Source organism: Rhinolophus sinicus, chromosome 12 (assembly GCF_057876585.1).
Source record: "Rhinolophus sinicus isolate RSI-liver-muscle chromosome 12, RSI-T2T, whole genome shotgun sequence".
NCBI classification, from domain to species: domain Eukaryota; kingdom Metazoa; phylum Chordata; class Mammalia; order Chiroptera; family Rhinolophidae; genus Rhinolophus; species Rhinolophus sinicus.
The window spans coordinates 18,370,251-18,397,191 of record NC_142512.1 but is presented as its reverse complement, the minus strand read 5'-3'; the positions used below and the strand labels follow the sequence as shown (position 1 = coordinate 18,397,191).

General features: G+C 42.1%; 1 protein-coding gene across 3 annotated transcripts in view; it reads right to left on the bottom strand.

Moving 5' to 3' along the window:
• SMG6 (SMG6 nonsense mediated mRNA decay factor) overlaps positions 1 to 26,941 on the bottom strand; it is a 189,164-nt gene that overhangs the window by 137,300 nt on the left and 24,923 nt on the right. For all 3 annotated transcript variants that reach the window (XM_019755458.3, XM_019755460.3, XM_019755461.3), the window contains exons 9-10: positions 10,978 to 11,039; positions 4,013 to 4,158 (exon numbers count right to left, since the gene is read on the bottom strand). In XM_019755458.3, coding sequence (XP_019611017.2) covers positions 4,013 to 4,158; positions 10,978 to 11,039 — 208 coding nt within the window. The remainder of the gene's footprint in view (positions 1 to 4,012; positions 4,159 to 10,977; positions 11,040 to 26,941) is intronic.

Genomic DNA, 26,941 nt, shown 5'->3' with positions numbered 1-26,941 from the left:
TAGAAAAGGGAAGTTATTCCAGTGGTGGCCAATGAATAACATCCAATGATTTATAGGAAGTATAATCCAATAATACAGTAAAATAAAACAGTGTGTGCCTGAGATGGTTTTGATTCCAGGAATTATAAAACATATTTTTTAAAAAGAGAGAGAGCAAGAGGGGAAGAGAAAAAGGAAGGAAAAAAAGGCCAGATTGGAGCAAATTGGGCACAGATGGGGGATGCAATGGGGTTTCAGTGATGCCCTACCACAAATGTTGCTTCAATTATTCCTCTTCAAGAAACTAGAGTTTTATTTCCTTAAATTACAAAATTTTTAAAAAATTAAAATTCTTGGAGTGCTTGTGGTTTAGATCAGCAGTTCACCCTCCAGCATCACGTCAGCCAATCAGATGGCTACTGAAGTGTTAAATGCTGAGGCACGTGGAGAAGGCCCCATTTCTCCCTTCAGGCTCAGGAATGCCATAGAGATTACCAATTGTGACATCACTCTGGGAACCAACTATCACCACAACCCATCACTCACCAAAGGATAATTCTGGACACAGGCCAGGTAAGGAACACACTATTCAATGAGAGCTGGCTTGCCTTCTTCATCCATGCATTCAATAAATAATTACTGAGTGCCTAATAAATTCCAGGCACAATGGTAAGGACCCCAAACACCCCTCAAATTTATCTGTCCCCAACAACTTCAGCATAGAGTATTAGGATTCCAGACGCTCTGTATTCCCACTGATGTAGGATTTTTGTATAGGGCCCATGAGAGGAGGAAATAAAGGTCTCCCCACCAATAGCCCCGAACCCATGAGTTTTAAGATCACTCTGAGACTGGAAAATTTAGTTGGTTAAACGATGTGGCATAACTCAACTTATTTTCTCCTGTGGGCAGGAGGGCAAATCTGACCTCACAACCTCTGCCTCCCTGAGCTCTGGGGAAAATTACAAACTAGGAAAAGGGGAAAGATGCCTTTCTCTCACTCCCATCTAAGTTTTTTTCCTCCATTTTGTCTTGTGAGGTGTCCAAAGCTTTTAAAAAGTTCTCTGTCTCCCCTGACCACAAGGAAAGCACAATTGAAAAACAATCACACTGAAGTGTCGGTATCATTTCCGTCCCTGGACTATTGGTATTTTGAAAAGAGGACAGTTATACAAGGGTAGCACTGAATATACACAAAAAATGAACTAGAGGCATCACTTTTTATTTTTAGTGAGAACATGCCTGCTGCTCTCCCAATCATACTCCTTAGGGCCACATCCACAGGGAAGGCCCAGGCACAGACTGAGAGGATCCAATGCCTTAGGGGCCACAGATCACCTCTGCTTCAGGCTGGAACGTTCCTTCGCCACAGAGTCCAGAAACTGACATGTGCAAACACCCACCCAGAAGGACATGTCCAAGAAGGAATGGAAAGAAAAATGATGGCCCAGATGTTCTGTAACTTGCAGTGACTGCCAAATCTCCACAGACCCCAGCACCTGGGAGGCCAGGCAGCAGCAGGCCCTTGCTTCCTGGTGTCAGACAGCCAGGGTCCCGCGGCTGGGTGGCGACTCTGACAGCAAGCAGAGTGGCCTGGAGAGAAGCCTTTAGAAGGGCACCGGCTGACGGGACTTGGGGGCTCAACACTCAGGGCTGATTTATCACTTCCTTACTCATAAAACTGTGATTCAAACTGCTGCTGATTAGTGAAGGATTTAAATCTTTACCCTCTCCCCAGCCCCCTTCCTTCTCCACCCCCGGCACAGATGCTGCTCCTCAGCCACAACACCCCCTTCTTGCCACTGTCCGTGCAAGCACAGCACAGGGGCCCAGAGAAGATGACTCATGTGCTGGGAAATGGAAAAGTGCATCTTCCCACCAACCAGCCCGCTGAGTGCTCTGCTCACCCCTCTCCCAATGGCAGCCCACACAGTGGGGTCTGGACGGCCGCCTCAGCTGCACACCGGGTACTTGGCAGCATGTCCACAGAGCTCTCTGTCCTAGTTGAGTGTTATATCCTGTGGCCCAGTATGCCTTTCCCTGAAACACCCTTGGAGCTTCTGAGCACCTCAGCTCAGACTCTGCTGGGCCTCAGTTGCCTCAGATGAGCACCAGGACGAGGCCAGAAATGAATAGCAGGGTCTCAAGCCCAGGCTTTGACATGTCCTTCCTGGCTATGGGTCCTCATCATGACCAACCATGGAGAGGAGCCCTAGAAAAGGTACCTTGGCCTCAAGTGGGGGAACCACCTATTCCCTTCTTTCTCTGTTCTCACCATCTCACCTTCCTTTCACTCGTATTTTCTTAACCTTTACCGAACAACTGTTGCAGGAAAAGGCCACTGGTGGCCTATGAAAAGGCCAAGGTATTCCTTTTCATGGAGCAGAAGCTGCTGACAACAGATGCTTCACAGGCAAGAGTGGCAGGTCCTTTACAGTCACACCTCCCAAGACAAGTCACTTGACACTGGAACAATACCTTGGCAGAGACTGTAGCTCACTGAACTCTGTGGCTGTTGTTAGAGGGAGGCAAGAAAAGCAACAGGAGGGCACCTCGGGAGGCCCCATTTCTTGAGTCCGGTGAGCTTCCCACGTGGCAGCAGAATCACCCGAGTAATGAAGAAGAAATCAACCTCCCACCCCTTTACACTCCACAGTCTCACCAGGACAGCACTTTACAAACTTTATTTCCTCCTTCCTGGAAACCACCACTGCCCCTCAGGACTGCACGCTTCCTCAGAGCTGTTCTCAGGAATAATTAGCCAAGTTCAAAATGGCACCTAAGCCTCTGCATCTTGCCTTCTGCTGGGAATTCTAAATGGGGTAGCAGGCAGCCTGAGAGAAGGAAATCCTCTATGATTCAGATGGGACTGCAAACCCAGGCAGAACAGCAGAGCACCTTGCAGAATCCCAGGAAGAGCCGAGTTCCAAGGGAAACGGTGGCATACTTACTCACCGGGGGGTAATACCTACCCCCCACCTTCCTCCAGCAAGCTGATGCAGAAACTCCCAAATACAAATACAAACTCCACAGTGAGAGAAAGCACCAAGGAAAGGTGCAACAAGAGAACTAGTGACACTCTGTCCAGAAATGCCAGGTCTGTTACATAACAGAGTCTCCATGGGGCAATTCCCACTTCTTGGCATTTCAGACAATAACCTTTCAGCCCTGAAACCAAACTTTACTCTTGGTCAATGCCAGGAAATGATTCTTTGGCACCATGGACCAAATCTCTCTTGCAAACAAACATACAAAATAATGTCACCCCTATACTATATGTTTCCATCAAGTCAAACCACATGATCCTTACCTACACGGGGTAAAGGGAAGGGAAGGGATCCTTTGACTGTGACCTGGTCATCAGAACATTTAAAAATCCTTCCAATCAGCACTCCCCTGCCCCCCTCTCCATCAAAAAACTCCCGTGTTCAGAAAAGTATTTCAGAACGCACACCAGTATGTTAGCCAAACTCTGGGCCTGGTGATTTTTGTGCTTCCAGATTTGAGTCACCAAAGCTCATCAATTCTCTGTTCTTACTCCCTGGCAGGCTCCCACAAGGGATATCCCACAGGGAAAACTAGACTTTTCCATATTGAACAAACAGGGTACATGAGTCCAGAAACAGCTATTCCCAATCCCTGCCAAGCGTATGGTCTCTGCAATGAAACATTTCAGCAATGCCTCTCCCCTGGGAGAGGCTCTGAGGCTGCAGACTCCAAGAGGCCTTGCTGCTGCCTTTAGCACGGCCAGATGTGCAACAGCATCGCTGGGTTTGCAAATTAAGTTCTATACCCATGATTCCCTCCTTCCATCCCACCCAAGCACTGGAGAGTCATACAGATTTCAGAGAGTAAATTAAAGATCTGAGAAGCAATGGTGGGTGGGGGAGGGGGGAAGAGAGAAAGAGAGAGAGAGAGAGAGAGAGAGAGAGAGAGAGAGAGAGAGTTGGGAAGGGTGTAGTCGTATGGTAGCAAAGGAAAGAAGCTAGAGTAATCTTTATCTGTCTAGATAAAGAAACTGGACATGCCTTACCTTTCAGCTGGGAGTTGTGTACAGCAAACATGTTGATGGTCATAAGCTGCAGCATGCGGGTACTTCCGATAGGAGACGGACTATGCTGCAGCAACACCTGAAACTCCTTGAGGACTTTCTCAGCCACTGCAGGGAATGTCTCCATCCTACAAATAGAGCCAGCTCGTCAGTGAGGCACATCCCCAAGAATACTGGGTGTACGTATGCGCGCGCGCATACACACACACACACACACACACACACACACACACACACACCTGTCTCTCTTGGCAAGCAGACAACTAAGGCCTAGGACGTTTCTTTGCTACTTTCACAAACCTTCCTGGTATCCTAAGGTTGTGAACAAATTTAAGAGAAAGAAGTGTGCAGGGTTCAGAGATGGAAACAACTCAATTTTGGATAAATTGCTATGAGTTATTATGCTTTGGTATGCTATTTCCTAACCCCTGGCAATAACTGGATTCATGCTGAAACAATCGGTTTTTTAAAACAGCAAACAAATTTCTTTTAAGCTCTAAGACCTACATGTTCCCCAAACATTCTGGTATGAGCACTGTATTCTAAAAAAGGTTCATTAATCTAAAGATTCTTTACTTGAGGCTTTACTTCGGGCAACCAGAACTAGTTCTGCTGTTGTCTCCTTAGGTACTATCACACTAAGTGCTCCACCCAAGGATCCCAAATTTCCCCTCGAAGAATGCCTAGATCTAGGGCCCCAGTGATCAGTTTCAGCCTTTCCCCTGTCGCTGTTCTTCCCTCTCTCACACAAGACTGCTCATCAGGGTCTGTATGTTTTCAGGCCAGTGGAAATATAATGCCCTGGCCAACTGCCACTCCCAATACAGGAAGAGCCTGTAATGTAGGGAGGTAGAAATCCAGCCAGTGACCTAGGGCTCCTAAAGAGAGGTCATTCAAACCACTGCTTGCCAAATGTGGCCACTGGATCCCAAACAGTGGTGCATGTCTGCAGTTCCTTTGGCAATAGGAACAAACCACAGCTGAAGTCCTCAGAAATAAAAGCAAATTCAAACTTGGTGCTAGAGAGAGAAACCAGGCACACTGGGCCTTAGGGCCATGCTGAACAATTCGTGGTCAGCAAAGTATCTTTTCTCCATCTTCAACTCCCCCCCCACACACACACACAACAAACTGCTTGTGGTGCCTGGAGGTGGGGTGAGGAAGAACTTCAGGCTGGATTAATAAATAGCTTCTGAAATGCCACAGGAAAGGGAATCCTTCTCAAAAGAGACAAAACAGTTTCAAATCCGAGAAAGGTGTTTCTGGCTTCACCCAAACTATGGCCCTTTCCCCACTGAGTAGTACCCTCCCCCGGTTAGAAAACTCCAGAGCTTTCTAGTATCCTGGCAATCTTCATTCCTTGCCCTTGGATGTCAACTCTATTATGGACCTTCTGGTACCCAGAAGTCATGCCACAGCTATGGGTCAGTTACAGTTTATATTCCAGTTCCATTTTCTGAAGAGCTGCCCTCATTTTCATTGGCACAAAACATGCCATGCATTTGCTTCCCCCTTCACATACTCCATTTCAAGTACCCCCCCCCACATGCCAAAAAAAAAATGTATACATACACACACACCCGAAAAACCCTCTTATTTTTTGTCTCGCTCTAAAAAGTTTCAGAACCATTAAAACTCTTGGTAGGTTTAGAATGGCAGAGTGATATGTTTGGGGCTGGACTGGATCCATTTTCCCCATGGGCTGTAACAAAGGTTTCATTTTAAATCCTGATACTGTGCAGCACTCTTTCTGGTCGGAGGTGGGGAGGGAGGTTAGCAATTCTTATTACGAGAATAGCAGAGTTCACTCTGCTTGAAAAGCAGCCACACTGGGCAAGTTTCAGAGCCATGTGTCTCCGTGTTGAAAGGCGGTAGAGAGCCAGCACAGAACGACATGACAGAATGTCATGTGGGACAGTCTTGCTTCGAAACTGTGTCTGAGGAAGCCTCTTCCCTGGGATGGGAATTGAAATAGATCCATTAACACTTCCTAGGTCAGACTGAGGTCTCAAACGAGGCCAAATGTCCACCGTCTTTTTTTTTTTAAGTTGAAAAAATAAAAAATCCTCCCTTCACCTTTGAACTAGTTTGATATGATTAAAACAAAAGAAAAAACCAAATGCGTAAGGATATAAGTTAGAATAACTTAAATTCTGAGATTATGAGGGAAGATGGATCTACTCAGACAAAATCAGCTTTGTCAGGTGATAACTGAGGAACTCACAGCACAGATAAAAGACTCTTCCTCAGAGCTCAGTAATGGGGTTTCTGGTTCCCAATTTTGTAACTAAGATGCTGTCTGATTTTGGCCTCAAATTACCTCTAAGTAGTTTTATGTCTTTCTCTTTGCTTCACCCCATATTAAAAACAAAAACTATACTAAAACTGTGATAATGACAGTATACAATTTATGTTTAGAAAAAAACCACAAAATAAAATTATGGTTTTTATGGATACATACAAGTAAGAAGGTTTGGAAGAACACATAACCTGATGCCTAGTGTTCTCTTTGGAGGGCACAGGATGGGGGAGAGTGGAAAGAAACTTTAGCATCAGCAGTAATGTTACATTTTTAATAAGGAGATTTTGTATATTACTTATGTAATAATTATAGAAGTTTTAGCCAAGAAGCAGGAGTACCAGTAGCAACAGAAGAGGAGGAGGAGAGAAAGCATAAGAGGACGGTAATTTATAACAGCAAAAAAGTGGAAGCAGCCGAAAATGCCCACTAATAGCAGGTGATTCAGACGGTCCATCTATACAACTGAATTCTATTTTTTGAAAGTTGTATCAGATTTTTAAATCATGTTTAACATACATTAAATGAAAACAGTTTTTAAGTAGTTTAATGTGATCCCTTTATATATTTGTCAAAAATAAATGTGTGTGTGGTGATATATAGAAAAAAAGATAAAATTATACATCAAGTGTTGTTATCTGTTAACAGTTAATCAGACAGTTACCTCTGGATAGTGAGAATATGGGTAATTTTTTATTTCTTCTTTTTGCTGGGTTTTCTAAATCTTTTACAATGAGGACTGCATATAATAAAGAGATTTCCCCTATAAAGAATACTTCTGGCTTTTACATAAAACATAATTTTAAAAGTAAGTCAAGACACAAACATTATATTTTTAACAATTCAAAGTCCAAAATAAATATATCAGTCTTTGACTTCCAAGAGACCTTGAAGCTGTTCAAATAGCATGACTAGGCAAGCAAGTTAAAAACTAAACTAATAACTTTAACCGAGGTAAAAATGGGAAGCAAAATTATTCTATTTGTCACAAATCAAAAGTCGACAGGCTGCCGGCTTCCCAGCCTCTCTCGGTGGAGTCCAAGCGCAGGTCTGATCTGCCTGCCTCTCAACAGGAAAGGCAGTGTCTGTCAGGAGCCATTCGGCACCCCTGACTGACTCCTCTTCCTGAGAGGATTCTGTCCCTATCCTTTAAAACTGCAGAAGATACAATCATTCTCAGGATGTGCGTTTCACTGACTGAAGTGACTACTTTCTGAATTGATCTCTAGAGACACCCTGTCTCATTAGAATGGCAGTTTCAAGAAACCAATCTTTCATACAACACTGAGACCCAAACCTGGGAGGGACTCAGTGACTAACGACACAAGACGCAACCTCTCAGATGCTGAGCAACACAGCTGAGCTAGACAACATTCTCCTCAGAGAAGAGTCAGGCTTTCCTAAGTCTTCTCAAATTCTTAAATTTTTAAAAACTGAACAAGACAGAAGCAAGCCAGTAGCAAAAAACAAACAAATAAAAAAACCCAAAAAACAACTAATCTGTGTGACAAGTGTAGAAGTGAAAGAGAAAAAAAAACCCGTATGTGCTACAGACCATCAGGACTGGAATGGACCTTGGATATCATCTATTTAAACTACTGATAAGGAAACCAAAGCCCACAGAGGCTTTGCCTTGTTCACCCTTGAGGCCTTGTAACTAGTTAATGTTGAAAAACAAATTCTTTTTGGCACGTGATTCCACCAAACACTCCGAGCCTCTTTTTCACTGGATGCTGAGAGTATGGAGACTTGTGCTGCCCACAGTAGGCATTCAAGAATATACTGATGCAATCTGGAACACTCAGCACAGACAAGATGAAAACTGGGAGAGCAACGTTGGGGCTTTTCTCCAAAGGCAGGCGGGACAGTGGATGTGTCTTCAGCTGCTCCCCATTACAATCTCCTCACTCTTAATTCATTTTCAACGCCTCCCACATTTCACATCTTCTTGGTAATTAGGCAACAGTCCATGTTGTTGTGTGTGGTTTGGGCTCATTGCTTTTCTAGTCTTACAGCTTCTATACTTCTTTTTTCTCGAATAGAAAAGTTATTGCTGTTTCTGCCTTCCAAAATAAATATGGGGCTCGATTCTCTTTTACCTCCAGGAGAGCATAAGAGGAACACTCATGGAGCGGCCGGAGTGCCCAGAACGTACATACGCTTCCCTCATGTGAACACCACTATAACTCATTTTTTATGAAGGTGAAGTAGACTGGCCTTATCTTTTTGCCAACAGAACATATCATATGTAGAAATGGAAGAGATACTGAAAAATAATCTGGACCACAGCAAACCACCTCTTACAAAGAGATAATCTATTCTTTTTCACAAGCTTCCAGAGAAGAAAATTCCTGAACATCTTCCCTCTGTGACTTTTTTTACACCGAACCCAAATTTCTCCAGCTGCAACACAAGCCTATTTTCTCTTGCTGTCATCCCACAGAAATCAAAAGTATCTGGTTATGACTCTTTTATATTTAAACACTGTTAGAAGAATCCACAGCTGTCTTTAAATAATTGTTCTTTTACCTTAATTTTCTTAAGATTAATTTTTCCTCTCAGAAATCATGTTCTAGCTTTTTAATCATTATTGTGGTTCTTTCCCAAACCTTCTCCAAAATACATGTATCTGAATGTGAGAATTTTAAAAGGGGGAAAAAATAAGGTTCTAACTAATGCTTAACTTGATAAAAAAATATTATATATCCTACATATTCCTATATTCTGGACCAAGATTTAGAACTTCTTTCGTCTCTAACAGAGCTAACAAATACCTAGAGCAGTGGTTCTCAACCAGGAACAATTTTACCCCCAGGGAACACTTGACAATGTCTGGAGACATTTTTAATTGTCATGACGAGGGGAGAGGAGAAGGGATGCCACTGGCATGTATGTGGTGGGTAGAAGCCTGGGATGCTGTTAAACATCCTACAACGCACAGGACAGCTCCCTACAACACAGAAAAACATCAACAGTACAGAGGTTGAGAAATCCTGACTCAGAGCAACATGGCACATGAAAATGTAAAGAACACACTTAGGAAAAGGGAAAAAGGAGACAAAAACTGAGTGGAAAGCTAAGAATGGAAAGAAAGATTTTAAAAACGGGAACTAAGAAAGATGATGAAGAGATAAAAGAACCACAGTAGCTATTTCAAGTGCGGCTCAACAGTATGTCTTGCTATGATGTGTTATTTTATAAAACGATATTGGTATCTTGCCCACCTGTAACTGCAGCTTTACATGACTAAAGATGGGCCTGAGTTCACTGTAACCTACTAAAATACGACTGTAGATCCTTCTCTCCAGTCTGTCACAGTCTATCCATTTCCATAACGATTCACCCATTCATGCAAATACTTACTGAGCACCTACTACATGCCAGGCTCTAGGGATACAACAGTGTTAGGCAAAGACAACTGCCAGAGTAGAGCTCACACGGGGGTAGGGAGGTGGTAAGAGGGGAGCTACTGATGCACCTAGTTCACTTTTCCTAAGTGAATTGCTTCACACTTATTTCTACTAATAGAGATGCGTCTATTGGCACTACTCGAAGTTTCCCAAGTCATTTAAAAATCAAGACTACCCTTGTGATGACCATCACTGTCACTCTTGCCCACACTGACGACAAATGAATATGTAACAGGCACACTTTCTAGTTCACCATCCATGGCACAGTGTTTCTTCAAGCAGGACAAAGCGTCTCCCACTAAGGCAACCTTCTAGAGCATTACAGATAAACTTACAAGGTTATGACAGAAAGTGAAAGGGGAACACTAACAACTGGGGGACCTATAACACAAAACAAATCACCTCAAAGGGTAGCTCACAATAAAACTCCAACTCAGAAAATATTAAAATGCAGCAGAAGGCCTGTCTGCGAGCACAGCCACCGAGTTCGCTCCGAGACGGAAGCAGCACTCAGCACACGTCCGCTCTGGTGTGCGGCCACTAGTCAGGCTTGAGGGTCACTGGTTTTATGCAGTGAGGAAAAACACTGATCCAACAAAGGAACACTCAAAGGTTGATCTCTTTCCAGGGATTGAATGGGTGAAGTAACAGTTTTGTTTTGTTTTCTGCCACATCACCTTCCCTGAGATTTATGTAAATCCACCATCGATGGTGAAACCATGGAGAAGTCTTAGCATTTACCGAGCTTGGCAATATAATGCAAGAACCTGAGCGCAGAAGGAAGGGGTATGGGTCATGAGGAAGAGAAAATGTTGGAGGGAAGAAAACGTAATTCTTCTCTTTAAGAGAAAATAAGTGGGCAGTATTTTCCCCAAGGAGGACCCCTGACAGCGCACCCAGGAACTGAGCATGACTTCTCTGAGGAGCTCACTAGGGGTTGAGCTGGAAGGCAGAGGAAAGAGAAACCCAGAGGGATTAGGAGTGGGGGGTTGATAAAAGACTGGGCTTAAAAGGGGGCTTTAGTAAAGGTAGAGAAAGAAGACACAGACGGATGGAGAGTCACATTCCCCAAACTTGATGAGCACAGCAGGAGACTGAGTGAAGGGAAGAGAAGGTGGAGGCCTCTCAGAATTCACACCCTGTGCCCTCAGTTACAAACACAGTCTAGTTGCTAACAATATTAAATTCCAAAATGACTTGTAATGTAGGAAAATAAAATAAACATCCTGCACACTTACCCAATCCGGGTAAACAGCTTCCCATGGGCATGGAGAAAACTGAGGATGAACCTTTTGTTCAGCTGCATGGGAAAAAGAGAGGAGAAAACAATTAAACTTTCCCCAGTTTCCTGTTACTGAACAGAGTCCCTAGTGACACAATAACCTGGCCAGGGTCTAAGGGGTGGGCACTAGGGATGGGAACCAAATGGACATGCCCAAACTTTCACACAGACCCAGGGCACATGCCCAACAGCTGCTGCTTAGCTGAGCCAAAATGACGGCAGGCTCAGTGAACGAACAGCACCCTCTGCTGGCAGCGGTGCCTGTGTGCCGGGAATGAAGCATTGAATCTCAACTAAGTTGAGTCGAAAGGAAGATGCCTGCAGTTCTCTGAGATCTGGGAGTCACTCTGGCCCCAAAATGATGGAAATGAAACACTGACGAGGACAGGGCTGATACTCACTCTGGATATGTCCCTAATATTAGTTATGAGCTATTTTTCTATATACCTAAGAAAGCAGGACTCGTCTTTGGTAGAAAAGGGTAAGGTGACCCACCACTCATCAAATTATACGTCTCCATCTTTTAAGACTAAAGTTCAAGTTCAAGCTCAAATTCAAGTGTCCATAAGGGGCCAGGTTTGAAATAGGCTGGCTGCTGGGGACAATAGCAATCTGTGACTGGTCCACTCCAGTTCTGTTCTTTGTGGACCCAGTATTATCATTTCTTTCCTTTCCTTTTTTTTCTTTTAAAGAAAAGCTGAAAGCTGGGTTTTTATGTGAAATCCTCTGGTTTTTAAATGTTGGCTACTAATGAAAAATATTTAAACATTAGGCAAGTCAAAGACACAAATTTGCCAGCCACATCTGGCCCATGAGCTAACAAATTTATAATCTCAGTTCAATGTTCTAAAAAACTTAATTCTATTAAAACTGAGGGGGAGATTCTTCTGAGCAAAACAAGGGTGGGGAAAAAATTAAACTCCAAAGAAAAAAAAGTGGAGATAATAAAAGGCCAAACCTTGTTGTCCTCTTCCCTGGTCTCCTAGAAGCAATATGCTCAGAGCCCTACAGCCAGTCAAGAATCTTGATCTGAAGGGGGTGGGTAGGGCAAGAAACAGTCCAGCACTCCTGGATACTTTGAGCAACAGAAAAAAACCTTTCTGGTTTATCCCCTTGCAAAACAGAACACCAATCAAATTATGGCCATTCCATCTATTTCACGTGGAAGCTGGGTGTGGCAAAACAGCGTATGCTCATCCTAACAATGACTTCAACAGCAAACTCTGCATATAAGCTTTGGCCTTTACTTTCGCTTAAACAAATTATATTTAATCAGCAATACTACATCACACATTAAATTATGTAGTTAAAAAGCTCAGGATACTTCGCTGAAGTTAACCTGTCTCTACAGTGAGGTGAGTCAGGGCCAGGGATACTGGGTGCCATGAACAGAAGCAAAAGATGAGGAACTGCTGCAAAATAAATTGCCAATGGTTAGACCACTGTTAGTGGCAAAACCTGGGCTAGAACGCGTCTAGCTCTACCGTGTTTCCCCGAAAATAAGACCTTAGCCGGACAATCAGCTCTAAGGTATCTTTAGGAGCAAAAACTAATATAAGACCCAGTCTTATTTTACTATAAGACTGGGTCTTTGATATATGATATGATATATGATATGATATATGATATGATACGAGGTCTTATATCAATTTTTGCTCCAAAAGACGCATTAGAGCTGACTGTCCGGCTAGGTCTTATTTTCAGGGGAACAGGGTGCTAGTAGAGGAAGGTGGTGAAAAACATGGACTTTCTTGTCAAACCACTGTCACTAACCTGCTGTGGGACCTCAGACAACTGACCTAACCTCCCTAAGTTTTTCTTTCTATACATGGAGATAACAGTACTCATATGTTAATGGGTTGGTACATGAGATAAGGCAAGTAAAAGCATGCTTGAGATGTTGTAAACACTAAACTGTTAGCTGAACATTCTCTCCCAATGAATGATAAAGCAGATAATAAAATGTTAACAACTGGAGAATCTAGTGAAGGCTATATGTGAGTTCTTTGTATTCTTCTTACAACTTTTCTACAGGTAAGGAATTATTTCAAACTAAAAAGGTAAAATATATATATTCTCTCTATTCCTATTTTAACTAGAGGATCCCTTTTTCCACAGCTGTCCATCAGAAACTGGTTAACTCATCCATTACCAGGAGAAATCCTTCAGAGCTGGTTATATTTATACATACAGGATACTCCGGGAGGAACAGAAAACTACCCCCTCTCATTCAAGCCAATTATCATCCCCCAAACCCTAAGGCAGCTCAGAAACTTAAGGAACTTAAATCAGTAAATGCCAGAGTTAGAACTTGTACCCAGGTCTTCTGATTCCAAGAAGTTCTTCTCTTATGAGGCCTCTATCTCAGGAAGAGAACTAGTGAGCTTTATTCCTGAAGGGCTGATGGAGTAAGAGCAACTGAAAAACAGTTCAGTTTTACTTCTAAGTTTTCTTTACCCATTAGGTAGGAAACTCTACTGTGTGACCCACCATGCCTCCTGCAGTAAAGTGGGAGCACCAACAAGTTTCTGAATATTGTGGTTCCATCTATGCTTCCCAAAGATCCTTTCCTTAGGGTAGCAGATGAAGCCCACTTAATTACCTGAATACGCACTTGCCATTATTATATTTTACTGTATGTAGTAGAAAGTGGATTTCAATGCGTTGTATTTCTACTTGTGAGAGTGAAGGGAATCTTTAGGAACATTTTCAAACTATACACACTTTCTCTCTGACCTTGGTTAATGAGAACCACTGCTTTACTTTTAGTCTGAAAGTATCTGTCACCCTAAACACATATGTAGTTGACCCTTGAACAACATGGATTTGAACTGCATGGGTCCACTTATACAGATTTTTTAAATAAATTCTATAAATGTATTTTCTCATCCTTATGTTTTTATTAGTAAAATTTCTTTTCTCTAGCTTGCTTTATTGCAAAAATACAGTATGTAAGTATAATACATTAACATACAAAGTATGTATTATCAATTGTTTATATCATCGGTTAAGACTTCCAGTCAACAGCCGGCTATTAGTAGTTACATTTTGGGGGAGTCAAAGGTGACATGTGGATTTTTGACTGTGCAGGGGGTTGGTGCCCCTAATACCCTCGTTGTTCAAGGGTCAACTATAGTTTCTCTCTATCGTCACCAACACTTCAAGGAGGGAAGGAGCTAAAAATGTAGATGCATTCTAGAGAGGTAAGGCGTCTTATATTGAGGAAGTAGGTTTGTTACCAAGTAGGTTTGTTACCCGTTGATCAATATGGGTCTAAGCAATACCACACGTAACAATATGAAGTCCCGCTAGAACTGAGGCAGAACTTTGGGAAAAGCTAATTGACACAAAGTCCATGGTGAGGAAAGTCTGTTTGAGCTTCCTCCCTCTGCAACACAGAAAGCCTCTGGAATGGCTTTCATTTTTGCAACTTTTTGTTTTTTAACAATACACTCAGATGGTCTCCCTCTGGTAGAGAAAGAAACGTTGCTCCTGGAATGAGGAGACTATCCGTCTCCAGATCTTTCATGCACATTTATGTATTGTTCACCAGAAACTAAAAAAGCTTCTTGGGTATATCCCTGAGAGACAGTGTCAGAATTATTAAAGGGTTCCTGGCTCCTTATTTCAAGTCCAAACGCAAGTCACAATGGACTCCTGAGCTTTATTATACCATCTGAAAGCAATGACCCAAAGGGACACTAATGGCAATAGCTGGATGGCTAAGCCTCGTCCTGCCATTAACTATGGGATGATGAGTAAACTGGTTTGGGTTGTTCCTTGACTGTCACTGACATTACCTAACTCAGAGCTGAAAAGGACAAAATAAATAATACAAATTAAAGCATTTTGAGGAGTAAATGTTTTATACAAGCCCTGGTAATTATCACTCAGAACTGCCTAAGTGCTTTGCAAACTGTGGAGCAAGGAAGGAGAAGGAAGCTGCTTAGAGGCAGAAATACAATACAAGACAAGAAGATTCTAAAATATGCCCAATTTCAATTCCTAAATAGTTGCTTCTGCTTCTAAACAGTTGTGTGGAAAACTGGATTTCTAAAAAGTGAATCATTTTAAAGATAGTAAGAGGACTCAGTATTAAAAGACATGCCAATGTGCATTTTTAAAGTGTTTTAGGGAGCATAAATTATCATTCTTTAATTGGTCCATCTGGTCCTTTTATATACCACGTATTAAAATAAAAATACTTGGTGTGTTTGAAAAAGGGGGCTCTATCCTCTTGGATGTGAGACAACATAGGTGGAGACCAAATTTCAATGGCACCTGCTAGCAAATGTCCGTGACTTTCAGAGCACGCAAAGGCCACTTCTCGTCTCCCTAAAACACTGCGATCACAGGGTGGAGGAGAATCTGAGCACAAAGAGGACACTGCCACCTCCATCCCCACGCCAGGCACAGTCAAGAGCAAACCAGCAAGACAGGGTCCCCAATGCTAAGGAACTTGTAGTCCAACAAAGATAAATAACATACCAGTTTGCCAACTTCTCATTTATGCTCCAAAACCTACGAGGAGGCTTGAGGGCTACAAAGGTACCAGGGGGCAGTGTCCCTCAGCCCCGGAGACTTTGTGAGAGGTGAGATCTAAGGAGGTGATAAAGAAAGTGAGGAAGGGGGGGCTGGCACACAAAATGTGGGACCCTATCAGTAAGTCAGTAATGTAATAATCACGTAGCAGAGGACAACTTTTTTCATGAAGACTTTCAGCATTCCTCTTTCTAGGACATAAAGAACCACACGGAGGCTGAGGTGGAGCAGGAATGGTGATTACTCCTCACCTTTAGTTTCTCCACCCCTGAATTGTTCTGGGCAGGATGACAGCTCAATTAGCTCTAATTAAGCACAAGTTCCATGTGGCGATGTCCTACTTAGACTGCTGGACCTGAGCCATGTGAATTCAAGTGTAAAACATGCCTCTTAAAACCACCACTTCCAACTAATGCACCCCTTGAAACAACGGCTCTCACCCTCACACTGCAGCTTAGTGCTGCCTCAACAAAGTCTTACATTAAAGCAATTTACTGGCTATTATTTCATTATCTCTCCTACTTAAAGCCAGCAGACCGGAGGGAAATTGGGCTAAATGTCAAATCAGCAGTCAGCTCCAGAAAACCCAGCCAGCAAGCAGAGGGGCAGCAGAGCTTAGAGAACCCAGCAGGCTCTCAGGAGGGAAACTGGCACTACAGTGTTTCCCCGAAAGAAGACCAGGTCTTATATTAATTTTTGCTCCAAAAGACGCATTAGGGCTTATGTTCCGGGGATGTCATCCTGAAAAATCATGCTAGGGCTTATTTTCCATTAGGTCTTATTTTCGGGAAAACACGGTACATATACAGAAAGGAAGGAACCACAATTTTGTGACTGTTCTGTATTTATTGCTCATTTGTTTATTGGGAGGAGAAGAGAAGAGAATGGTACAAAGACCACTAACCTTAGTCAAAGACCTGGGTTCAAATTTTGGTTATGCCATTTATTTTCTATATAACTATCAGCAAGTCACGTATCTTTCTAAAGCTGTTTATTCAACTATAAAACGAGAAGGTTGAGTGAGATCAGTATCCGTGATGCTATAACTCTGAGTATGTGTGCATCACAAGAGCTCCTGTTAAAAATACAGAATCTCTAGCCCTACAGAATCAGAATCCTCAGGGATGGCGGAAGGGGACTTCTCAGCATTTTTTTTTTTTTAAGTCTCCAGGTAATTCTGAAAGACAGCCAATTTGGGAACCACTGGGCTGGATCAGGGGTTAGCAAAGTGTGGCCCAACAGTCAAATCTAGCCTGCAACTGGCTTTTTGTATGGCCCATGAGCTAAGAATGGATTTTATATTTTTTAATGGTTTAAAAAAAAAAAATCAAAAGACTATTTCATGACATGTGAAATTTAAATTTCAGTGTCCATGAATAAAGTCCTATTGAAACACAGCCACACTTGTCTGATTAAATACAGAGGGTGCCAAAAAACGTATTCACATTTTAAGAAAGGAATAAACTATTAAAATTGTAATACTCAATATATACCGAGAACAAAAGATAAATACAAGTCACGTGTATACATTTTTTTGGCACCCCTGGTATTGTCTGTAGGTATTTTTTCCCTACAAAGGCAGAGCTAATTAGCTACAGTGGAGAGTGGATGGCCCAAAAGACTAAAATATTCACTATCTGGCTCTTTACTGAAAAAGTCTGATCTCTGGGCTAGGTCATCTATAACACTGGTGTCTCAAAAATGTTTGTACCTGCACAACAGTTGAGGGCCACCACACACACAGGATGGAAACAGCAATGATTCTCAAGAGCTGAGCAGTGAGGCGGGGTGGTGAATAGGAGTGTGGTTTAATAGAACCCCCACCTCCTTGGAGATTCTGATACGTACCTACCTACCTCCTACCGCCTCAGGAGAATCACCAATCTACACTATTCCTTCCAATTCTAAAAGCCCACAAACGTCTAATTCTAACTAAAGCTAACCCTCTTGCCAGCTTCTGAGCAAGCACCATCTTATTCTATGTGGTGCGCGCACGCGCACGTACACGTACACACACACCCCCATCAAAGGTCAAAAATGCTGCTCTCAAAGCTTTTGAACTCAAATGCCCCAAAGGCTACAGAGAAATATAAACATGGTGCTCCAGGTTTTTACTTTGGAAGCTACGATGGGACTAAGTGACCAGGTAGAAAAAGAACACAACCAGCCCAAAAAGATTTCACTTAGGCCTGAGGGCCCCTGGACATCTCCCCAAACATCCCTAATCCAGGGAAAGTGCCAGTTTAAGGTTTACGAATCCTGTGCTGTAGTCTGACAACCTACAGCAACCAACTCAGAAATGTCACCGGCTTAGTACCTCCAGGTATACAGAGAAAGAGAGAAAGTTCACCCAAAGGGCAGCACTCTGCTCTGACTGTGTTGCTTTCTGAATGACTCTTCTCTCTGACTCATCTTTCTCAGTGCCTGGGAACTCTCAGCCTATCCACCTCGCTATACCCTGGGTCTGGACTGCACCAAGTGAGAGACAAGAGGAAATGGCGGACCCTCCCACTCGGCTAGCAGGTGGGCAACCAGAAAACAGTTCTCCAAAGGCACACACACAAGCTCAAACCTACCTTACAAATGAATGGGTCAACAGAGTGTGAGGACGGTGAGGTCCTTTTCACACTTTCCACCCATTCATTTATGCATTCAACAAAAACTTCCTCCCCACCTTCTATGTACACGACACTGTGCGCGAACTATGAACAAGGCAGAGATAATCCCTGCTCCGTGGGTAACACAATTATAAAGGACCGTGACTGGGGAAGTACAGGATGCTGGTATTCCCACAAGAGCATCAGAGATCTCCAGAGGAAGAGACCCTTGAGTTGAAACCTGAAGGTAGGGTAAATTAATCAATTGGTTTTGGAGGGGTATGGAGTCATACTTGTGTGTCATAAACAAAGGGAACAGTGTGTGTGACAATTCCAAGAGTGGTATATGAGAGACTGGCAAGGCCAAGTGAGTGATTCTGAAAGAGGCAGGCTGGAGAAATAGGCTGGACCAAGTTGTGGACGTCCTTGTTAAAGAGTTTGACCTTAATCAAAGCCAGGGAAGTGACGTGAGCAAACATCCATTTTTAAAAGGACATTCCAGCTACTAATTAGAAATTTTAGGTTTTTTATGGGGGGGGAGGTGGGGGGCCGACGGGGTCAAATGTGTGGAGGCCAGGAGACCAGCCCAGAAGCTGTTGCAATCATCCAATGACAATGGAGACAGATGATCATTCCACACTCAGACAATTATGATCCCTGTTCCTACCTACCAGTGGTTCCAGTTCTAATTAACTAAATTTACAGAGACCAGCAGTGGTTCAGAACCAAGTATGAGGCTTTAGAAAAAGACTCAAACTAAATGAAACACTGATTTCATTTTTAGAAGTAATATGGATGTCTTATTTTCTTTCAATAATATTTTTAAATGGCCTAGCATGGTGTTTGGTACTTAGTACATATTCAGTGACTGTTGAAACCTACTCAAATATATAGATTTTATAGTGATTAAATATATGATCCAAGAAACACAAAAACAAGAAAAATAGTACAGTACTAATATTAATGCTGTAGAAAAATAACATACTTATCACTTATTGTACGAATTTAAGTCTATCTCTTTGGGGAGGGTAATTTAGCAAAACCCAGACAAAGGTATTCAAAGGCAGACAGCGTTCTATCAGGACTTAAGGACTCGGCTCTTGAGTAACAGCAGTTCCATCTGCCCAAGAGAATGGACAGGACGACACCACAGTTAACGTCAGAATAAAGCCAAACCCTTTACAATGGCCTGCACAAGGCCAATACAATAATCATGTCCACTCCTGCGGCCTTCTGTTCCTTGAATGTGCCAAGCATGCTCCCACTTGGGGGCCTGTGTATTTACTCTCTAGCCCAGTGATCCTCAAACTTTACAGCTTCTTGGATTTGCCTGCAGATCTTTAAAAAATACATATGCCTGGCTTCCATCGCTAAATATTCTGATTTACTTGGCATGGGGGTGAGACCTGGGCATCAGGATTTTTAAAAGCTACCAGTGACTGTACTGTGCAGCAAAGTCTGAGAACCACTGCTCTACTTTATCCTGTTTTTAATAGCACTTATCAGCCATTTTTACACTCTTGTGTGCACGTGCACGCACACACACACCTTGAGAGCAAGGCTGTTGTTCACCACAGAGGGCGCAGAGAATGTAACCAACAAATACTTGAACAAATAGCCTTTCTAGCCTGGTCTTCGGCTGTTCCCCTGCCTTCTTGCTGATACAGTCTACCTTTCGACAACAAAAAATTATTCGTGGTGCCCTGAATTCACCACGTTCTTTCCACTGCCCAATCGCCATCTGATGCCTTCTCATGCACTCCCTTCTATATCCAGTCAAGTCCTACTTTCCTTGCTTAAACCTCTCCTAACCCTCTACTTCCAGGCTGAACCTCATACTTTATCCTCAAGGCTCAGAAAATATTTCATACACTTCCGTAATGGTAGGCACCACAGTACATCTTAATTATATACATACATGTTTATCTTTAGACCAGCTCTGCCCATGGAAATTTTCCATGATCATGGAAATGTTCTTTATCTTCACTGTCCAATACAGTATAGTCACTTGCCACATGTGGGTAATGAGTATTTGAAAGGTGGTTAGTGTGACTGAGGAATTGAATTTTTGAATTTTTCATTTTAATTAAACAGCCACATACAGCTAGTAACTACCATACTGGTCAGCACAGCTCTAGACTGTGATGTCCTTTAGTGAGAATGATTCTTTTTAATATCCGAGGACATAGGAATTATCAATAGGTGATGGATGAGTGGACGATGAGATGGATGGACGTGAGAGAGTTGGCTCCCAAGATTACAATATCAATACTTTTACAATTTCTAGCTTGCCATACGGTAGGAGCAAAAGACACTCTAAAATACAAAGGACTGGGAAAATCAATCAGTATTCCACTCTTCTGCTCAGATATACAATCTACACAGTGTGGGCAGTGTGGCCTAACACCTGATTTTAACTACTGGGTTGCACTTTTCAGAAGTTTGGGGGCAGCCCCCAACTAAGGACAGGCTGAATTTATAGAGCTGGCGCTGTTAGAAGTTAACAGTACGCCAAGATGCTCAAAGACACAATTCAGACATTAAAAGCTCAAGTTTTCCCTGCTGAACAAAGCAAGTGTCATACTCAACCACCTGAATAATAATAGTCAAAACTTCCACAGCACTTTCATGTGTAAGGCACTATTCTAAGCACATTATGTCTATTAACTCATTTCATCTCACAACAATCCTATGAGGTAAGTACTACTATCATTTCTATATTACAGATCAGGAAACTGAGCAGAGAGGTTGAGTGACTCGCCCAAGGTCAACCCAGATAACCTGGCGCCAGAGTCTGAGCTCTTCATCTTATAACCTTTAAAAAAGGCAACCTTTCTAGCAGAACCAAGAAAGACATGACGATGTTTATAAATGGCCAAAAGCTAAAGCAACCCCAAGCAAAAACCCACCGATGGTAACAGCTGTCAGTCACGGAGAGACCACTAGGTCAAACCAACTGAGAAGTCTTGCAGATTAAGGGAAGTAGAAACTTCCCATCCAGATCCCATCATGCAAGTCGGTGGAGGCACTTTACACCTGCATCCCAGGATAATGCCAGTCAGAAGAGAGAAAAAAGTGAGAAAAGTGAACAAACACTTGTTTTCCATAACAGTAAAACAGTAGTAATAAAACTAACAAAATAAAATCCCTAACATTTTTCTTAGGAAATCCACAATCTGCCTATTATTAAGGAAACAGTTCTTCAAGAGTCAAAGAATATATGTGCATTCAAACACTACCACCAAGGGACTGTGCACAGTTCAGAAAACAACATCTGCAAACATACCCTCCTGCCTCCTCACCTACTACAATACAGGAAAACCCCTGAATCTCTCAGGAAAGGGAGGGGTAAGAACTAATCTAAGAACCCAAAGGAGAACAAAGCTTAAGTTTAAGAAAGATGTGGTCACAAAGGTTTCACAAACCACTCTGCTGTGGGCACCAAAAAGCAAATAATCAGCATACAGAGAGCTCTGGCAACCTCGTACAAGCTTCAGATGTAAGCAAGGCACCAAATAAGGGAAGGATTCTGGCGCATCAACTCCTAGGAAAAGTGTTTCAAGTTAAAAATGGCTATTCAGGTTTGGATGTGAACTTTTGTATCTGTTCTTTATCAACAGAGGCACCTCTACCTCACTGGCAGCTCGCAGCAGAAAGAGAAGAAAACTGTTAAAATACACTGGACACTGTGACCTGGTACAGCCTGGCATTTACCTGGACCCCAAAGACAAGACCGTAAACATGGCAATGCAGAGCTTGTGGAATTCCACATCCCAGCTGGACCCAAGCATCGCCAGAAGCAGGCAGGCCATGATGTCACTTTTCCCTCAACAGCTGGATAGTTCAACATTAAGGCTGAAAACCACAGCACTTTTGGTGAGAGACTCAGTTTCACTGTGACTGGAGGCAAGATCTGCTTCCATCTAGTTTTTTGTCAGTCATATCTTTTCTGTGCTGGTTCCCAGACCCAACATACCTAGTTCAAAAAACATAGCAAACACCTTCAAATTTCTTATCTTCGATCCAATTCTCCTTATCTTCTCTCAACAGTGAAAATCAATCTTAGGCATACCAAAAAGCAGGAAAATCATGAGCACTACTTCTTCTTAACTTATTTATTATGCTCTATCTCTGTCACTGTTACTATTAAATGCATAAGAAAAATTTGAGTTTATAGAGTTAAAAAGGAAGAATGAAAGTGGCACAAGTCAAAAAACCAATCACTCTGCTGGTTACACAGTATGCTTAGTTTGTGACAATTTATCAATCCATATGGCTCTGACAGGTGCACTTTTCTATATGCATATTATACCATAGTAAAGGTATTTTGTTAATTATCATCATCTTTTCTGCTGTTCCACAAAAAATCTTTATTCCACAGCCAATGCCCTTTGCCCCACATGCCCTATACCGCAGCAAGCGTCTAACTCTGAGGTGATAGAAACGAAGGTCACTGTGCTAAAAGTTTGGGGTTCCATCCAGGTGCAGAAAGCTACATGGTGTTAAATACCAGACCTGTTGATGGTGTAGACTGTATTCCTATTTTATAGATGTAGGACCAAGGAAAGAGATTAAGAAATATGTTCAAGGAAATTAAAAAAAAAAATCAGAAATACAATCCAGAATATCTGACTCCTATTCTGCATTAGCCACAAAGGGACAGCTTCTCAGGGACAGAGGGCATCTGTTAGTGCCTTATTCAACCTTTTGATACATGTCACTTCAAAGAACTTTAAAAGCCATACTGTTTTACAGATCTGTCCAGAAGTCTAAAGGAAAATCTGCCAAAGAAATTCCTCAGAGAGAATGTCAACTGACTACACATAGTTTGCTTTACAAATTAGGACCTGGCATGTCGGAGATTTGTAGCACAAGTCAGCTCAAAATCTCATTAGATAGAATAAGGTTTTACATCTTTCCCAAGAAAGAAACAATCCAGAAAAATGCAAATCCACAGAGGATGTTCTTCCAACTCCTCTTTCCCATATGCTTCAGCAGTTGCAGCCCTACTGTGCATGTGAAAGGCAAGAACAGGACTTATTGCCAATGGTTACAACACAAAGCATAACTCATTCCTAAGCCAAGCTGGGGCTTGGCTCAGAAAGCTTCCCAGAATGATGGAAGGCATGACTTTCGGATGACTCAACCTTTGCTAATGCATAAAATAAAGCAGAGAAGGACCATCTGAAGGATCCACTTCTACGCTTGAGCCAAATCAAAAGCCCAGAAGTATCTACTTTGTGGTGAATCTGCAGTTCCAGTTGATTGATTAGACACCATCAATGTGGATATCTGTACCAGGGCCTAAGATCTTCTAATGACAGACTCTTGGCTAGGAATCTCAGAAGCAACCACTCGCAGTTTCTAACCACACCATGTTTTTAATACGTGTTGTTCCTTCTGCTAGAAAGTCTGCTACCCACATCTACCTAAAGAACTTCTTTCATCCTTCAAAACTAAGGACAGATCACCTTTCTAGGTAGCTTTCCCTGTTCATCGTGAGTCAATGTCTTTCTCTGTATTACCTCTGTACAGTGTACATTATTTCTATTATTACACTTGGAACACTTTGTTGCAAGTATTTATTTACTTATCCATTTTTCCTAGTAGACTGTGAGCTGTACTTTGAGCGAAGAACCAATATCATTTAGCTTTCTATATGCAGTGCCTAGAATAATTATTAACATATAAAGGTATTCACTAAATATTTAAGGAAATGACTCGAATGGGGATGGGGGAAGCTTGATCCCCTCAGAGATTACTAGCTGACCTGAGAAAGAGGTTTTACAACTGAATAAGCAAGAGAAAAGAGGAAAACGCCCCTATAAAACTGTGAAGCCACTTAGTTAAAGCAATATACAAAGTTATATACTGTACTACAAGATAAAATAAATTAAAAACAAGAAAGAGGAGTCAAAGAGAAGAAAATTAGAGGTCACTAGTAGTAAGGACACAACACAAATGCATGCCAGGAAGTCCTTCACACTTATTCAAGGAAGTTACAAGTTCAGTTCTAACCTCCGGAACAATTAAAAAGAGAATTATTCTAAATAACAAATTCATAAATGTGCAAGAAGTTAAAAAAGAAAAATCAAAACACAGCATGACTATCTCTGATACTAAAAGTAGAAATTTCTCCCATGAGTTTTCACTAAGAAGACATCATGTAATACAAATAGCAATGATTCCCTAGGCTCTTTGTTATTATTCGTCTTAATATAGGCTGATGTCCTAACACCAAAAAGTACAGTTCAGTGAAAGCAGTATTACTAGGGACCGACATGTCACCTAGCCACACAGCTCTCTGATGGTTCTAGGCATGAATGACATGGAAAGAACAATAGGAGAGATGCCTAGTGATTCCTATGGCACATGCTCAATAAATTTTTGGATCAATGGATAGATGGAAGACAAACAACTGGAAAAATTACTGAAGCTCTTAAGAATAAAAATGTGTGGTAAATACATTTTATACTCAAGCATCAGAAGGCGTCTCGAAAGTATTTTAAGCTCCTTCTGGTCTAGAGCGTCTATATAATAATACTCAGGAAAACAAAACTGAGCAGTAACTTCAATATTAAATATTTATGAGTAAAATGAAAGGCTTCCAAGATGGGGAAAAACCCGGAGTTTCCCCCTGGAGCCAAACAAATAGTCTGCCGACTGGGGGAAGATCATGAGCCAAGAAAACAACTATTTCATATTCTCTGTCTGAGCCCAAACATCACATCCAAGACAGTGAAAGTAGGCAGATAAAACTGTGGAACCTTTAAGAGTAGAGAGGGATTGCAGAATGATAGAATTACAAATACATCTCCCCCAAGAGTACGGTCAGACACAAAAACCAGTCTAGGAAATTGGTGAGAGAGGCAACATGGGGAAAACAAAAAGGTCGGTGCAGTCTCTTACCCCACACAACAGGCAGTACGTTACTACATAAAGTGAGCTGCTCCCACAGAAACATCACCTCACTACTCTACTCCTTCCTATAGCAGCTGCAGATTAAACAAGGATCCAGTGGATGGGGCTCACTCTGATTTGGAAGGCTCTTCACAGACTAGGAGCCGGATCCTAAGGGACGATTTATATTATAGTACACCCTTACATACATTCCAGTTGGCTGGAACTCAGCAGCTGATTGCTCCCTTGTCTAACTTGGTGAGGAGCCAAAGGAGGACTTTTCTCAGTCAACTCTCCCAGGCTGGAAAATTCTCTAGCCCCAGAGTTCTGGCTTAATTCTGGATATCAGGTTATTCATGAGATGCCAAAACTACATCTTTACATTGGCTTTGAACAAGTCTCTCAAGTAAGTAAACCATACGGATTCCCACAGATCTCAAAATCATCTGGACATTAAGGCCAGAGATGGCCACTCTTCCTCTCACAAAGAGACGAACATGCTTTTCAAAGCATGGGCAACATCAACACAAACCTTTCATCAATCTCAACAATTCCTGAAATGGGGGAACAAGCAACAAACAGGCTCATTAAGTGGTCTCCTCAAAAGCGTTTCATTCTACCCTACTGAAAATTTGCCATATGCCACTAGCTACTCGAATTCTCTCATTATGGTTGATCCCTACGCCATGAAGAGCCAAATCCCAACTCTGTCCGACTGAGAGGATATGAAGGAGGAAATCTTAACAAGGTGTTTCTGATCTCATCAAGTTTCTTATTTGGTATTTCTCAACCAGAATTGTACCGCCCCTCCCAGGAAGTGCTTGGAAATATGTGTGAGCCACTACTGGCATCTAGTGGGAGGGGCCAGGAATGCTAAACATCCTGCGGTAACAGGTCCACAAAATGAAGGACTGTCCCCCCAAAAGGCAAAACACCCTCGTTAACAATTAATGTCCTAAATGAAGGACCTCCACGTTAACTGCCTTCACCCTTCCCAGCTTCTAGAGCAGTGGTGGGTAAGCTTTCTGTAAAGGCTCAGGCAGTAAACAGTGCAAGCCTTGTGGGCCACATATAATCTCTGTCACATGTTCTGCTTTTTAAACAACTCCGTATGTAAGAATGTAATAAACCATTCTTAGCTTACAGGCCACTGGCAGACTTCATCTACCCCTGTTCTAGAGTATTACCTGACTCATTACAGTCTGTTTATATTGAGATGTTGATTAAAATTAAATGTGATGGAGCATGTTATAAACAACTCCAATAATGTATACTACAATTTAAAATAATACAGTAAGAGCTTCAGAATTTAGCCTTAAAACCTAAGAATTGGGACATGTACTTGACTTTTAATCAATTAAATAGTTTTCTCATTTCCTTTCCTCAGTGCATTCCAGTTGCAAATTTTCTTCCGAATGTTCATTTTCAAACCCGTTACTGGAAAGAACATAGGCACTGTCTTTCCCTCTCCCTTCAGGAGATCACTTCCTATTCACCACTTGTGCCACTCAAAAACTCTCTTTAAAATTACTACTGGTAACATTTTCTAAAATGTCTAAATCAAACCAAAGCCTGGAAATTCTGACTGGTATCTGGGTCCTGACTTTCCGGATGGTAACTAAAGGTCACGTGAGGTGGAAAGTGGCCTGTGGGTAACACAGAGTACACACATGCACGCGAACAGGATATGTTGGTAATCTGGTTTCCTGAGACCTGGTGAGTTGTGAGAGTTCTCATCAACACCCTTGGGGAAGATGAAAAACCTTAAGCTGGGAAATACTGGATTTTAAGAAAGTGTCCATTCTTGGAATTAGATTTCTGGCTAAAGCAGAATGGGCAGGTACGTCTCTTCTTCCTCCTCATTTTATTTATCTAAAAATA